General features: G+C 41.5%; 1 protein-coding gene across 2 annotated transcripts in view; it reads right to left on the reverse strand.

Moving 5' to 3' along the window:
• The window catches only part of CCDC148 (coiled-coil domain containing 148), a 169181-nt gene that overhangs the window by 80103 nt on the left and 72035 nt on the right, over positions 1-17043 (reverse strand). For both annotated transcript variants that reach the window (XM_054723172.1, XM_028141192.2), the window contains exon 10: positions 6151-6291. In XM_054723172.1, coding sequence (XP_054579147.1) covers positions 6151-6291 — 141 coding nt within the window. The remainder of the gene's footprint in view (positions 1-6150; positions 6292-17043) is intronic.

Here is a 17043-nt window from a genome sequence, read left to right on the forward strand (position 1 = left end):
ATCCATGAGCCTCCTTTCACTTCATACTTTCTCAGTTCCTTTCAGTCCAAGCTGGCAATGTTTTAGACAACATATTTTTGTCTTATCAGAAATCAGTGTTTCTAATAAAATTTTCTCAAGAACCAAATGAGCTATTGTGGATTTATGGGGATTCACGCCATTAGACAAATGCCACACCCACAGGTATTTTTGAGATAATCTCTTCTCTCTTTTGGCTTCCTGTTGAGGTGGCCAAGAAAAGACTGTCCTTAAACATCCTAAAGGCCTTCTAGTGTGAGAAGATCTGTAAGAAACACCATTACTTTCCTGGAAGGGTCTTTCATGTGACTAAACACTCTAATCTTTTCATCTTTTTGAGGTTATAACTAAGGGTTTTATATTAGCACACTCAGCCTTTTCTCCATCCCATGCTGTCGGCAACAATCTCTTAACTCCAGAGTAGGTTTGGAAGTTAAAACAAGAATATATTTTGGGCATATCAGATTTGAAGCAGTGAGATATGTGAGTCTGCAGTTCAAGAGAGAAGTCTAGTCTGGAGATATTAATTAGTATTAGTCAGCATATTAATGGCACATAAATTATGTTGGATAGATTAAGATCACCTAGAAGGTACACACACTTTAGAAATTGTTTTCAGTTCATCACACATGGAGTTCATTACTTAGGAGAGCTTTCCACCTACAAGACAGAATTTCCCTAGACTTTTTCCCACCACATTACTGTGATCTTCCTATCCCTAGTTTCCAATAATATATTCGCTGAATTTTTCTGAGCCCTCACCAGCCACACCTCTACCGTTTGTATTTCTATTAGCAGTCTGTTCAAGGCGTTCTAGTCTTGTTTCTATCATGCTCCTCAGATTCTTTCAGCATCTCCCCAGACCCCAATTCCAAAGCCACTTCCACATATTTCTAGATTTGTTTTGGCAGCATTTTACTTGTAGATACTAAATCCTGTGTTAATTTTTTAATTGCTGTGTAACAAATTACCACATATTTAGCAGCTTAAAACAACACTCACTTATTAGTTCAGAATCCTCTAAGTCAAAGTTCACTATGGTGTGGCTGGACTCTCTGCTCATGACGTCACAAGGCTGAAATCAAGGTGTTGACAAAACTGAGTTCTCATCGGGATGCTTTAGAGAAAAACCTGCTCATTCTTGCTTTTGGCAGAATTCAGCTCCTTATGGTTATACAACTACAGTCCAGGTTGTAGGTTCTCACTTCCTTTCTGGCTGTCAGCCATGGTCAGCCCCTAGAAGCCCCTCCTCCCATTCCTTGCCATGTGATCTCCTCAACCTTTAAGCCACAAACGTGAGTTATGTTCTTGTCGTGTTTCAAATCTCTGACCACCCCTCCTGTGAGCAGCCAAAGAAAACGCTTTGCTTTTAAAGGACTCATGGTTAGGTCAAGCCCACCCAAATAATCTCCCCCTTTCCCAAGGTGGTCTGTGTCGTACAATATAACCTAATCCAGGACATTTACCGCCCTGGCGGTTATACAGGGCATGCATCTCTCAGGAGCAGGAAATCTGGAGGCCCATCTTAGAAGCCTGCCTATTACAGGAGTTATTCATTGGCCCCTTTATGTATCAACAATCCCAAAGAAGCAGAGTTTAAAGTCTCAGAATTTAGTTTTTTATCATTCTCCTGTGTTGACCTTTCCCCTCTCACCACCCCCCTCCCCACTTTTAGCTTTTTAGATCAGTATATTATTAGATTAAGAAATAGCCCAAACCGGTTTGGCTCAGTGGATAGAGCGTCGGCCTGCGGACTCAAGGGTCCCAGGTTCGACTCCGGTCAAGGGCATGTACCTTGGTTGTGGGTACATCCCCAGTAGGGGGTGTGCAAGAGGCAGCTGATCGATGTTTCTCTCTCATCGATGTTTCTAACTCTCTATCCCTCTCTCTTCCTCTCTGTAAAAAATCAATAAAATATATTTTTAAAAAAAAAATACTGGAGAAGAGATTGTTATGATTTTATAACGAACTGCTCTCATAAGAACCCAGAGATTCCCACCCTGAGAGAATGGTTTTGATCTGAATTGGAAGGTACTGTGGATTCAAGCACAGAGCTTCCTGAATCTTCTATGAAGCAGCACTGCATTCTGTTTATGATAGCCTGCCCTCTTTTGTTTTAGACTCTTCCTCCTCTTTGCTGGTTATCTGTCTGCAGGACGAATATAATTCTGAGTATTTGCCAGGTCACCTGAAGACAAGGGGGAGCACCCAAGTGCCAGGGTTCTACTGGAGACTGGGTCTCTCGGTATTCACTGGTGCGATGTCCCTTAAAACTAAGAGATCACAAAATGATAGATTCCTCCCACCCAAAAATAAATAAATAAATCTCTGAGGTAAGGCTGAAGGCCACATGGCTGTGGAGTCATTCTGACTTCCCTGATAATGCTCCTCATCCCTCAGTCATACAATGTGGCTGGTTTCAATGCTGAATTAGGAGTTGGCTAAATTTGGGGGAGACTTGTGGTATGCCTGACAAAGGAAGGGGCAAGTCTCTTTTTTAGGTGAGCCTTGGTTGAAATCTTCATTTTGGGAGCAAGGCTGAAACTTTCCTTACTTAGGATTCCATAAAACTCTGAACATCATGCAGCAACAAACTCCTAAAATGCTGTGATACAGAGCAATCTTTTATGTTACTCAAGCCATCCGAAGAGCCACATCTACTGAAAAGGTGATGCTGAGACCAATATCACATATCAAGTGTTTTAAGGTTCATCTAGCACAGTAATTTTGTTTCTTGCAATAGCTCCTAGGGATAGTTTATAGAAAGGCAACATCTTTTGATTTTATCATGACAATAATTTCAAAAGTGGAAAGAGGCTTCTGAAATATTACCATTATCTCCTAACAGCTTATAAATCAAAACTTTCCTGGAGTCTAGAATAAAACCATGAAAACTGTGGGTATTATGTTCAACTAGAGTTTTAAAACACAGAAAAGAGTGATCTAATAACGTAAAGGTAGATTTTGACAGGAGATGGGCACCTACTAGGGTAAACTTTGACACTGAATACAAATCAAAATGTTATTCCAACAAAAATACAATATTATTCCAACAAAAAGACATTATTATTCCATAAAAGACAAACACCGGGAAGAAGAATTAGGACAAAGGTATCTCTTGTTCATGAGCCCTGCAGTGGGGTTTTACACATAGTTTCTCTATCTCTGTAGCTGCTCTCTTAAAATAAGAGAAAGCCAGGCAGGTGAAACAGCCTCAGCTAACACAGCAACCAGTCTCAAGACAGTGAATCTGCCTATGAGAGTTTTTCTGCCAAGCTAGTGGTATAATTAAAGCACTAAAATTGGTCACCAACATATAAATAGCTAAAATAAATAGAATCTGGATTTCTGGTTAGTATACGTAAAGGTAGCCAGAACTATGGTGAGTATGTCTGAGTTAAGATGGAAATCTCCTTTCCTACTTTAAACACATAAATATTTTGGACAAACTATAACACAACACTACACACACACACACACACACACACACACACACACACACCCCAATGTCCCAGTGCTGAAAATAAATGGAACTCAAAATCAGAGCAGTGAGAGGAAGCCAAAGCCTAGGGACTCTTGGGGAAATGGGGGCCTGAGATGGATCTGAGAACTTGGTGGCAGAACTTTTAATATTAATTAGTTGTAGGGCCTGTGCACACAGGAGCTAGAACCAAGCTTACAAAGAGCAAGAAGTCATGCAGGGATCGTCCATACACAAAATGGGAACTAGACGCACTATGACCAGCCCCCAGGAAAGTGACAAGGGGACCAGAGGAGTGAAGGGTCAACTGGAGAACCCAGGCTGGGGCTGTGCATCGGTGTTGAGTCAGCACCCACTCCAGCTCCCAGCACAGGTCCTGAGTCTCAAGTTAATATACCAACTGTTCTTGGGCCAATGAAAGGCATGGGGCCCTTAGCAGAGGCAAACATAAAAGGTCGCTGTAGAGATGCTCTCACTACCAGATCACAGTTCCTAAAGGAATGCACAACTCAAAAAGAGAAAGCTTAATAACTTCAATTACTTGATCATTTTAAATTTCTGTGAAACTACAGACGCCACCGAGAAAATTTAGAGGCAAGTGACCAATGGAAGAAAACATTTGGAACCCATATAACTAATGAAAAGAAATGCAGAATTTATAAGAACTTCTACAGATTAATAGAGAAAAAAATAGACAAATGGACAAAAAGTACGAACAAGCAATTCACAGATGAAGAAAACTGCCCAATGAATATGAGGAGATTTTCAATCTTGCAAGTGATCAGGAGAGTCCAATTTAAAACAATGAGACACTGTTTACATTTATAAGATTGGCACAAGTCAAGAAGAAAAGTTATAATATCTTATAAAATAAAAATAAAAAACCATATGAAATGGAAAGCATACAGATCCAAGAACGTAGTAATTCCCCTCCGAAGTGTACCCTAGAGAAAGCTGTGCAGATATGCCCCAGTGGACATGTATGCGGTGGCTGCTACAGCATGGTTGCAAGAACAAAACTTTAGAAACTTAAATGTCAACCACTAAGAGAAGGGATAGGTGGTAGCCTAGTTTTACAATGGAACACTGTGTTGCAGTTAAAAGGCATGAACTAGGTCTCTGTCTATTAACATAAATATATCTCAAAATTGTAAGGTTGAATGAAGTACATGCTGCAGAATGATCCAATATGATAGTATTCATGAAAAAGTTTAAATTCACAAGCTACATATTAAAATATGTGAAAAGCAATAATAGATGGCCTAGAAAGATAGAAATAAAATTAATGATGGAGATTGCCTTTGAGGAGGTAAGAAGGACAATGAGAATGAGTACATCCTCAAAAGAGGATTTCAACTTTATCTGTAGAGTAAAATAATCTGGAGGATGAAAATATTAACAGTTTCAAGGCTAGGTGGTGAATAGTAAAGCATTTTTTACATCATTCTCTGTACTTAAAAAATACTTTCTAAATGTACTTCTATCCTATATAATAAAAGTCTAATATGCAAATCGACCAAATGGCAAAACCACTGGCGGAATGACTGGTCGCTATGACGTGCACTGACCACCAGGGGGCAGATGCTCAATGCAGGAGCTGCCCCCCAGCCCGCAGGCCCCAGGCCAGCCAAGGGAGGCAACCAGCGGTGGTGGCGGGGGGCAGGACCAGTGAGCGGGCAGCACCAGGCCAGCCAAGGCGGGTGCCAGTGAGGGCTCCCCCGATTGCCCTGCCAGTCACTCCACAGATCAGCCCTGATCGCCGGCCAGGCCTAGGAACCTTACCCATGCACAAATTTTGTGCACCAGCCGATAGCTATGATGTGCACTGACCACCAGGGAGCAGACGCTCAATACAGGAGTGGAAACCACAGACACGGAAACATGGACTAGACTGATGAATCTCAGAGGGAAGGGGGGAGGAGGAAGGGTGGGAAGAGATTAACCAACGATCTTATATGCATAATAGTGGCCTGGTGCACTGATTCATGCACCGATGGGGTCCCTCGGCCTGGCCTACAGAAATCGGGCCAAACCCAGCTCTCTGACATCCCCCAAGGGGTCCTGGATTGCGAGAAGGTGCAGGCCAGGCTGAGGGACCCCACCGGTGCATGAATTCGTGCACTGGGCCTCTAGTAAATAAAATAAAACAGATGCCTTGGTCCTATTGAATTGTAAGAGGTTGACCATGAATTTGGCTTACAGCTTAATTATTCCTTTTATTACTCTTAGTTTAGTTGTTGTTTTTGTTTTTGTTTTGGTGTCAGGCCCAATATCAATAGCTCATCTGCAAGCTGATAAAAGTCTTTCTGCCATCTTTCAAAATGCCTTCTCACACGGACATTTTTTGACAGTCATTGACTGCACTACAGTCAACCAAAATGCTATCCCAGTACACTTGGTCTTTGCCATGGCCCTGCTCAGTACAAGACTTAACAACAGTCACAAAATCTGTCTTTTCTTTACCCTCAGCATCTTTTCTAATCATAAGTATCTGTGCTTATGCAGGTTAATAAAGTGGGTTCTCCTTCATGTCCAAAAATCTTCCTAAGAACTGCCTATGAAAATTCCATGCCAAACACCAAGGTTAATCAAAGCTCAATCAGGCAGTTAAACATTCATTCACACATTCACAGCAATAGCGAATTTTATACTTTTTCTTTCTTCTCTTTTCTTTGTAACAATTTCTTCTTCTTCCACAGTTTCTCCTTCTCCTCTTCCTTTTCCCTTCTTCTGGCAGAAATTTCCATTTCCAGCTGTGCTACCTCTTCCTGGTGGGCTCGCCATTGAAGAACCTGAAATAGAAATTCATTTCAATAACTACCCACACTCATGTGATTTTACCGATCACAATGAGACTAGGTTCTGTAACAAACAGATGTCAAAGTTTTTCCAAATACACATTAAAATTCTGTGTGCACATGAGTGTGATATGTGTGCCAATATGTGCGTGTCCTGTAGTGTTAAAAGGAGAAAACAACCTTAAAATCACCTCATTCAGAGATTCTTCACTTGGATTCATAGAGTGAAATCCTAACGACTCTGTGAATTGATTTAAAAGGATCTATGGATTCTCATAAATAGCATATGAAAATTTCTCTACACTGGTGTGTTTTTCTGGAGCAACAGTTCCAGCTTCTGTTCAACAATTTTTTAAAAATCACAAATGGTCCTAAGGTGCTAAAAAGTTTAAGAATCACTGATTATTTCATCCTCTTTATTTTATAAGTGAAGAAAATGAGCCCAAAGGAGGATGAAGAAACATTTTTTTCAAGACATTTAAAAGAACTTTTGGGGTACTGATAGGTGTTATTGGTAGAAATAAAGTGCTACAGCCCTTATTAGGCAATATGTATCATAATATAACATATGTATAGCCTTTGACCCACATCCCACTTTTAGGAAGTTACCCAAAGACAATTGGACAAGTGCACAAAAATGTACCCATTGTAACATTCACTGCAGTGCTGCTTAAACACAAAAATTGGAAAGAGTCTAAATGTCTGGCAATAGGAGACAGCTTAAATGAATTATGGTACCTTCATAAAATGACTGCCATTGAAAAATATGCTTTTTATTTATATTCACTTACATAGAAAATGCCCACAACATATTGTTAGGTGCAATAAAGCAGGTACAAAACCACTTTACAGTGTGATCTCATTAAAATAAATATCATCTAGGTATCTACACATAGAAAGAGATTTTGAAGGAGGTTTATCAAAATAATATATTGGCTATCTCTGAATAGCATTATTTCATGGAATTTTAAAAATTTATTCCTTAAGCCTGTCTGTGCCAAGGTATATTTTTACAGTGAACATGTATTATCTTTGTAAGCAAGAAACCAATGAAACTAACAAATAAAATCAAACCCTCACATGTTCCATGGACACATGTATATAAGGAAGCAGAGAGAAGGGAGATGGAGAAATGTGCAGAACTTTTTTTTAGTAAAGGAGGGAACTAGCATTCCCAAATTAATACCTTGCATTACATATTTGATATTAGCATGACTCATTATGGTAATATGTAAAATGAAAACTGAATAACTAAAATGTCCTAAAATATGATGAATTCAAGTGACTAAACAGTTAAACTCTTTTTGCACTTTAACTATTCTAAGTTTGTTTTCTAAAAATATATTTGCCCTATATATCAAAATAACAACAACAACAAAAAAATCAGATTCTTGGTTTTGAAACCTGGGACCCTTGAGTCTGCAGGCCAATGCTCTATCCACTGAGCCAAACTGGTCAGGGCTCATGTCTCTTTTCTTAATCATTTTGTTATTCCACTAGTGGCCCAGTGCACAAAATTTGTGCATGGAAGGGGGTGTCCCTCAGCCCAGCCTGCACCCTCTCCAATCATGGACCCCTTGGGGGATGTCTGACTGCCAGTTTAGGCCCGATCCCAGTCGGCCATCCCTCTCACAATCAGGGACTGCTGGCTCCTAACCACTCACCTGGCTGCCTGCCTGATTGCCCCTAACCACTCTGCCTGCCAGCCTGCTTGCCCCCATTGCCCCCCTGCAGGCCTGATCACACCCAACTGACCCCCACTGATGGCCTGCTCGCCTCCAACTGGCCCCCATTGACAGCCTGCTCACCCCAACTGCCCCCCCGCCACCAGCCTGATCACCCACAACTGCCATCCCATCCTGGCCTGATCACCCACAACTGTCCTCCCTTCTTGGCCCCTAACCGCCTCTACCTCAATCCCACCACCAGGGCTTTGTCCAGAAGAATGTCCAGAAGGTCTCCTGGAAGGTCTCCCACTTTAATTAGCATATTACCCTTTTATTAGTATAGATAGAGGCCTGGTAGGGGCCTGTCTGGTTTGCCCTGAAGGGTGTCCTGGATCAGGGTGGGGGTTCCCTTGAAGGGTGGGGTGGCCTGGGCGAAGGGCCTGTGGTGGTTTGCAGGCTGGCCATGCCCGCATTGGGGTGGGAGTCCCCACTGGGGAGAGTGCCACCCTGGGCGAGGGGCTGGGGCAGTTTGCAGGCCAGCCACACCCCCATGAGGTGAGGGTCCCCGCTGGGAGGCGTGGCCAGCCTGGGTGAGGAGCTGAGGACCATTTTTAGGCTGGCCACATCCCCTTCAGGGTGGGGGTCCCTGCTGGGGTGCCTGGCCAGCCTGGGTGAGGGGCTGATGGCTGTTTGCAGGCTGGCCACACACCCCAGCAGGGACTCTCACCCCATGGGGGTGTGGCCAGCCTGGGTGAGGGGCTAAGGGCCGTTTTCAGGCTGGCCACACCCCCTTCAGGATGGGGGTCCCTGCTGGGGTGCCTGGCCAGCCGAGGTGAGGGGCTGATGGCTATTTGCAGGCTGGCCACGCCCCCCAGCAGGGACCCTCACCCCATGGGGACATGGCCAGCCTAGGTAAGGGGCTGAGGGCTGTTTTCAGGCTCGCCACACCCTCTTCAGGGTGCTGGTCCCTGCTGGGTGCCTGGCCAGCCTGGGTAAGGGGCTGAGGGCCATTTTTAGGCTGGCCACGCACCCCAGCGGGGACCCTCACCCTGATGGTGGCGTGGCCAGCATGGGTGAGGGGCTGAGGGCCATTTGCAGGCCCCTCCCTTGGCAGCCAGCCCGGGTGACCCAAGTCTCCTGCGCGCTCAGGCCAGCTCCGTGACCGCCGCCTACAGGCCCCTCCTTCAGCGGCCAGACCAGACAGGCAGGAAGCTTGGCTTCCTCCATCACCAGGGGTGACCCAAGCCTCTCGCCCGCTCTGGCTGGCTCCATGGCCACCGCCATCTTTGTCCCACTAATTTACATGTTCCCTCCTGATTGGCTGTGGGCATCACAGAGTGATGGTCAATTACCATATTTCTCTCTTATTAGTATAGATAATTGCTCTTGACTTGTTTTGAGCATAATGCTTCTAGTTCTACTTAAAACAGAATTCATGATATATATTTATCTTCCCTTTTTATTGTCTTGCAAAGTGCTAGCACATCATAGATAATCAATAATTACCTATTTGTTTACCAAAATAAAATTTTTTAATTAAACCTAATAAATGAAGAAGAAATTATAACATTAGAATATATCATTTTGAAACATTTAATCAAATAATGGGTCCTCATTCATGATCACCAATGGCTACTAAAAACTGCACGTTAATAGCTGATGGGAAACTTTATAATGGTTTGGTCAGAGTGGCAACAATTGAGCACACAAAACAATTTAACATTGCAGAAAAGTAAGCAGACATTTTGGCATCTTTTTTTTTTATTTAATAAATCTTTATTGCTCAGATTATTACAATTGTTCCTCTTTTTTTCCCCTCATAGCTCCCCTCCACCCAGTTCCCACCCCACCCTCTGCCCTTACCCCCCCACACACTGTACTCATGCATAGGTATACAATTTTTGTCCAGTCTCTTCCCGCACCCCCCACACACTTTCCTCCCCACCCCTGAGAATTGTCAGTCCACTCCCTTTCTATGCCCCTGATTCTATTATATTCACCAGTTTATTCTGTTCATCAGATTTTTTTATTCACTTGATTTTTAGATTCACTTGTTGATAGATATGTATTTGTTGTTCATAATTTTTATCTTTACCTTTTCTTCTTCTTCCTCTTCTTAAAGAATACCTTTCAGCATTTCATATAATACTGGTGTGGTGGTGAACTCCTTTAGCTTTTTCTTATCTGTGAAACCCTTTATCTTCCCTTCAATTCTGAATGATAGCTTTGCTGGGTAGAGTAATCTTTGTTGTAGGTTCTTGCTATTCATCACTTTGAATATTTCTTGCCACTCCCATCTGGCCTGCATAGTTTCTGTTGAGAAATCAGCTGCCAGTCGTATGGGTATTCCCTTGTAGGTAACGAACTGTTTTTCTCTTGCTGCTTTTAATATTCTCTCTTTGTCTTTTGCTCTTGGCATTTTAATTATGATGTGTCTTGGTGTGGTCCTCTTTGGATTCATTTTGTTTGGGGTTCTCTGTGCTTCCTGGACTTAAGTCTATTTCTTTCACCAGGTGGGGGAAGTTTTCTGTCATTATTTCTTCAAATAGGTTTTCAGTATCTTACTCTCTCTTTTCTTCTGGCACCCCCATAATTTGGATGTTGGTACGCTTGAAGTTGTCCCAGAGGCTCCTTATACTATCTTCATATTTTTGGATTCTTTTTTCTTTTTGCTTTTCTGGTTGAGTGTTTTTTGCTTCTTTGTATTCCAAATCTTTGACTTGATTCTTGCGATCCTCTAGTCTGCTGTTAGATCTCTGTATAATATTTTTATTTCAGTCAGTATATGCTTAATTTCTAGTTGGTCCTTTTTCATATCTTTGAGGGTCTCGCTACATTTATCGGCCTTTTCTAGAAAATTCTTGAAAAACCTTATAACCGTGGTTTTGAACTCTATATCCAGTCATTTGCTTTCCTCCATTTCTTTCATTTGTGACCTGTTTCTTTGTCTCTGCATTTTGGCTGCTTCTCTGAGTTGATAGAGTGGCTTTGTGTGCTAGGTGTCCTATAGGGCCCAGTGGCTCAGCCTCCCCAGTTACCTGAGGTGGACACTCTTGGTGCACCCCTTTGTGGGTTGTGTGCACAGTCTTGTTGTAGTTAAGCCTTGATTGTTGTTGGTATCACTGGGAGGAACTGACCTCCAGGCCAATTGGCTGTGAGCATCAGCTGTGTCTACACTGAGAGAACTTCTGTGCTGGAGACAGCCTTATGGAAGAAGACTTGCAAAAGCCTCTGTGCTCAGCTTGAATGGGGTGGAGTCTCAGGGTGGAGCAGACAGCATTGGTTTCCCGTCAGCCCTGCACTAATAGGCCCCTGTGTCTCAGTGTCCCATGGTAATCGCTGCAAGTACCTCTGAGAGAAAGCCGCCCTCGAGTTCCACCCGCTGCCAGACAGTCCAGTTTCTCCCCAAATGAGTCTGGGTTCCCAGAGTCTCGCCCGGAACTGGAGTTCAGTGCAGTCAGGAGCTTTTGTCTCCCTACTGCTTGAGAAAGCCAGCCGCGCACTCAGTTGCCCGCCCTCTCCACGTGCGCGCCTTGGTACCTCTGCCTTCCACAGTTCCTCTGAGTCTCAGTGTGCTTTTCTCTTTCCTGACAATCCAGTTTCACCCCGTATGAGTCTGGGTCCCCAGAGTCTCGCCTGGAACTGGAGTTCAGCGCAGTCGGGAGCTTTTGTCTCCCTCTCGCTTGAGAAAGCCAGCCACGCACTCAGTTGCCAGTCCTCTCTCCGTGTGTGTCTCAGTACCTCTGCCTCCTGCAGCTCCTCTGAATCTCAGTGTGCTTTTCTCTTTCCTTCTAGTTGTAGAATTTCCACTCAGCCAGCCTTCCTGTGGTTCTGGATGATGTCCATTTTGTCTTTTAGTTGTAGTTTTGAAATTGTTGTGCAAGGCAGCAGTTTAGGTGTTTACCTATGCCGCCATCTTGGTTTCTCCTACTTGCCTTTTTTGCTTAACAGCCATTTTGGCATCTTGATGGAAGTAAGTAACATTCCCATAAACTTTTCTTACCAAAAAAATAAGAAGGAATATAATCAAACCTCGATATCCATGGACCAGGATATAGGAAATTCAGCCAATGGAGAAACACAAAGTGACAGTATGGGAATGCAGTCAGCAAAACTGAACCCTGAAAACTTTAAAGGACTTTGAGAAATTACAAGAAAAAATAAAATAAGGAGAACTATGGATTAGAAGAGATCTAAGAAACATAGCGACCAAATATAATATATGGATCCTATTTGGATTCTGACTTAAATAAACCAATGTGAAAAGAAATTATAAAACAATTAAGATTTCAATTTTGGTTAGTTAATTGATGCTATTAATGAAATATTGTTAAAGTTTTTAGGTTTGATTATAGTGTGGCTATGCTTTTTGAAAGAGTTTTTCATTTTAGAGAGATACTGAAGTACTAACAGATGAAATGATACGTCTGGGGATCTGCTCACTATTAGTTATCCTATGGGCATGGAAGAGTAGGTAAAGGCATAGATGAAACAAATTTGACTAATGAGGTGATGATAACTGTGGAAGCTGAGTGATGACAGACTTTTGTCTATGCCTAAATGTTTCCACACTAAAACTTGTATTTTAAAAAACCATAAAATATAATGTATGTCCAAAGATATTTGTATAATCAAATACTGTACTCGCAAGGTTCTCAGAGAGTAGGAAGAAAATTTGAGATGCAGTGAGCTAATGAAAAGAAAAATAGCATACACTTGGCCTTTCTGAGTACTGAGATTATTTCTGTAAATTCCAATAGAAAGAAGTTTGGGCCTTGGAACTACTCTTTTCACCTTTCGATTTAAGACTAACTTATGGAAATTATAATTAAATAACCTTTGCATAAGTGATACCACATAATGTGAAGATGCAAAAGTATAAGTAGCTACCTGTAACTGGAGAAGATTTCTGTTTCCAATGGCAAATATAGCAAGAAAATTACCAGAACAATAAAACTGGGATAACCCAGTTTACCCACCAATTTATCTGATTTCCCCTCCCTTGTCATTTGCAAGTCTAAATGATGTTTTTCCTGTTCTCCAGAAAGTATAAGATTATGGCTATTTTTTTAAACGGACATAAACACCATAAATGAAACAAATGTAAGTTCAGCAACCAAAAGCCAATGGGTTGTAGCTGCCAAGCAATATATGAAATGCTGGATCGGGGAGGGGAGGGGGACTCTCGGGCAAGTCAGCATCAATCTTTAGACTCTAAATTGCTTCCATTTGATATTGGAATCATGAGAATGGTCAGGGACTCTGAGAGGTTTATTGACTGAAATCAATAACTCACAACATCAACTGTAGTTACTACCATACCCCCCAAAAATGTGAAGAGTAAAGGAGAAAAGGTTGTTGAAGCTGGCATTATATCCCAAGTAGCCAGAGATGTGAGATCTTGATGAGAAACATACTCTGCAGCAGTCGGTATCCAGGCAGCAAGGTAAATGGGGCTTTTCAGAATGCACAATGGGGAAGGTCAAGAATCTAGTGGGAAAGGGGGGAGCATTGAGAAATCCTTAACCAATGGATGCCCACAGAGGCAGCCAAGGGCTTTGGATGGCTCCCATGTGGAGAGAATGACAACCGATTATGGTATTTTTGAGATGCCCAAGAATAAGAAAGCTGGCTGGTGGGTGAAGAAATCAATATTAGCACAATAGGCTAAAGCACAGAAAACTTCTGAGCAAACAGTGAGCAAAAAGGAAGAATAGACTGGAGAACCTTTTAGTGGTTTTATCTTAAAGTGTTGGCTAATTATGCAGCTTTAAACAGAGCTGGCGAACATAACTGTGTAATAACAATAAACACAAAAGAACGTTACCACATGGCAGTCAGGAGTGCATTGTAAGGAAAACATTATTTAGATTATTAACTTCGGGACACTTTACCAGATCTTTAGTTGATATTTTAATATTCCTGCCAGAGGTACAGTCTTTGAGTGAATCACTAGCCTAACAAAAATCAAGTAACGTTTAAAATATGTTCATCTATTGCAAATAATAAATTAAGGGTTGAAAATGAAAATGGTTAGCAGCATCACATATATTCCTTGCTCTTACTGTAAAAGTAAAAATGGTTCAAGTGAAATTAAAAACACATATATTTTCAGAATGAATAAAATACTAGAAAAACAAAAAATGAAACCCATAAAAACTTCAAAGGTAATAATGAAAACTAATATTAAGGTAACAATAGTAACACAATTTTATATCAAAGTTGAGAGCTTTGAAAAAAAACCTATTATAAATGGCAATGTGCTAAAAAAAAAAAATGAGTACAATGGTCCCCCTTTATCTGTGGGACATATATTTCAAAGCCCCCAGTGGATGCCTGAAACCATAGACAGTACCAAACCCTATATATACTATGTTCTTTCCTATACATACATATCTATGATAAAGTTTAATTTATAAATTAGGCACACAAAGAGATTAACAGCAATAACCAATAACAAAATAGAACAATTATAAATATACTAGAGGCCCGATGCACGAAATTCCATTTAATACTGGAATCGTGAGAATGGTCAGGGACCCTGAGAGGTTTGACTGAAATCAATAACTCACAACATCATCTGTAGTTATTACCATACCCCCCAAAAATGTGAGGTGATGCGGCCCGCCCAGTGGTCATTCCAGGTCCTTCGCCGTCCGTTCTAATTAGCCTATTAGCTCTTTATTATATAGGAGGATACTGTCATAGACTCTATGTGACTGTGGTGTCTCTCTCTTTTCTCAAAATATCTTATTGTACTGCACATACGGCATGGATATGCTGGACAAAGGAATGATTCATGTCCCAGGCAGGACAAAGCAGGACAGAGCGAGATTTCATCACACTACTAAGAACAGCGTACAATTTATCTTATAAACTCTTTATTTCTGAAATTTTCCACTTAATGTTTTCAGAGCACACTTGATGCTGGGTAACTGAAACGGCAGAAACTGAAACTGAGGATAAGGAGGGATGACAGTATTCAACTGTTAGTCGGTACACCTGCATTTTTGTCTTATTTCTTCCATTGTTACATTGTACAGTTTTCTCATGTATTAATGGAGAGGACTGAATCAGATGATTTCTATAGCTTCTTTCAAAAAATTTTTTAATTTAAATATAATTTGTATACAATATTACATTAGTTTCAGGTGTACACTATTGTGATTTGATGTTTCTATACCTTACAATGTGATCTCCACACTAAGCCTAGTAATCATCTGTCACTGTGCAAACTTATCACTACATTGACTATATTCCCCTCCACCTTTTTTTGCTACAGTTTTTAAATTCTATTATTCTGATTTTATTTTACGTTTTTCTTATATGGATATATCACAATATATGACATGCTCTGAATTTTCTTCTATAAGCAAAATGAATTGCAATGAGAAACATTAGTATTTTACCGACCTGTTAAATAATAATAGGCAATTAAATATTAATATGGCATTCTATCAGCCATATTTATGGAAACATTGTGTCATGCATGCTGTTTCATATAAGAAAAGTACCACCTGACCAGTGCCTGTAACTGACAAGAATAAAATATTAAAAACCACCATTAATGAGGGTTTATTGTGTGACAGGCCTATGCTTTATAAATGCATTAAACACATGGTGTGATGTAATCCTTGAAACAAGGAAGCTGTCTTCTTCACACTTCATCTGGCCAACTTCTGCTTATCCTACTCAAGTCTGAGCTAAGATGTAATTTTTTTTTAAATCCTTACCTGAGGATATTTTCCCCTTGATTTGTAGAGAGAGCAGAGAGAGGGAAAGATAGAGAGAAACATCGGTGTGAGAGAAACACATCAATTGGTTGCCTCTGCACGAGCCCTGACCAGAGCCTTGGCCGGGGAAGAGCCTGCAACCAAGGCACATGCTCTTGACCAGAATCGAACCCAGGACCCTTCGGTCTGCAATTTGACGCTCTATCCACTGAGCCAGTCCAGCTCGGGCTGAGCTTACATGTCATCTGCTCCAGGAAGCCTTCCCTAACTCTCCAAGTCCAGGACACGTGTCTCCTCTTCCTCCCTGGAACCCTGACCCTTTCCTCTATCACAGCATGCATCAAACCATTCGGATTTGCCTGTTTCTCTGACTTGGCTACAAACTTCTTTTTTTTTTTAAATCCTCACTAAAGATTTATTCATTTAATTTAGAAAGAGAGGAAAGGAGACAGAAAGGAAGAGACCGAGAGAGAAATATCAACCGGTTGCCTCCCATACATGCCTGAACTGGGAATCAAACAAGTAACCTTTGAACCTTTCGGTGTACAGTATGATGCTCCAATCAACTGAGCCACTCGGCCAGGCGTGGCTACAAACTTCTTAAGGGCAGGGACCAAATTTGTCTTATTCATAGTCCCTCTCCAGAACATAGAATGGTATCTGGCACTCAGGAAAGGTTCAAAAAATACTTGTTGGTGGAAGCATGAATAAGGCCCTGGGCCATGCCTGGAAGTTAGATTGACAACATTTCCCCTTCTCCCTGCTGAACTGGTCTTTAGAAAGAAAAGGTACCCTCACCAAACCAAATGCTACCATTTTCTGACCCTGCTGCTGTGGACTCTCCATCCTTGCTTTCCTCAGTTCTAGCTGTTTCTGGGCTTCCTATACTCCATGCCTGCTCGTCTGATAGCGAAAATATCCAGAAAAGCTATCAGGATTTTCAACAACTAATCTGTATTTCCGCAAAGTTAGAGGTCATGCGCAAAAAAGTGGCAAGCACACCCCTTTCTGTCTTCTCCCTACTTGTTCCTATACTAGTAAGCTTCTAAATTCAGTTCAGCTGAATAAATTTCATTTTATTAAATCTTTAATAGTCTGATAGGTCCATTAAATTCTTTCCCAATGTCCCACCACTTTCCAATATTACCTAAATAAGCTTTTTTCATCTCAGTGTCCCTTTTATGTTCAAATTTCTCCCATGAAATGTGGTGCCTGTGCTTTCGCACATGTTATTAAAACTCTCTATTCTCTCCTTGGCATTTTTGCTTAGCAGGAAGGTTTGGTTTTTCCTCTTGGTTTCACAACTGTCCTTTGGTTTTTTGAGTGACTTCGTAAGTGCATTTCTA

This window comes from Eptesicus fuscus, chromosome 11 (genome assembly GCF_027574615.1).
Source record: "Eptesicus fuscus isolate TK198812 chromosome 11, DD_ASM_mEF_20220401, whole genome shotgun sequence".
Classification (NCBI taxonomy): Eukaryota; Metazoa; Chordata; class Mammalia; order Chiroptera; family Vespertilionidae; genus Eptesicus; species Eptesicus fuscus.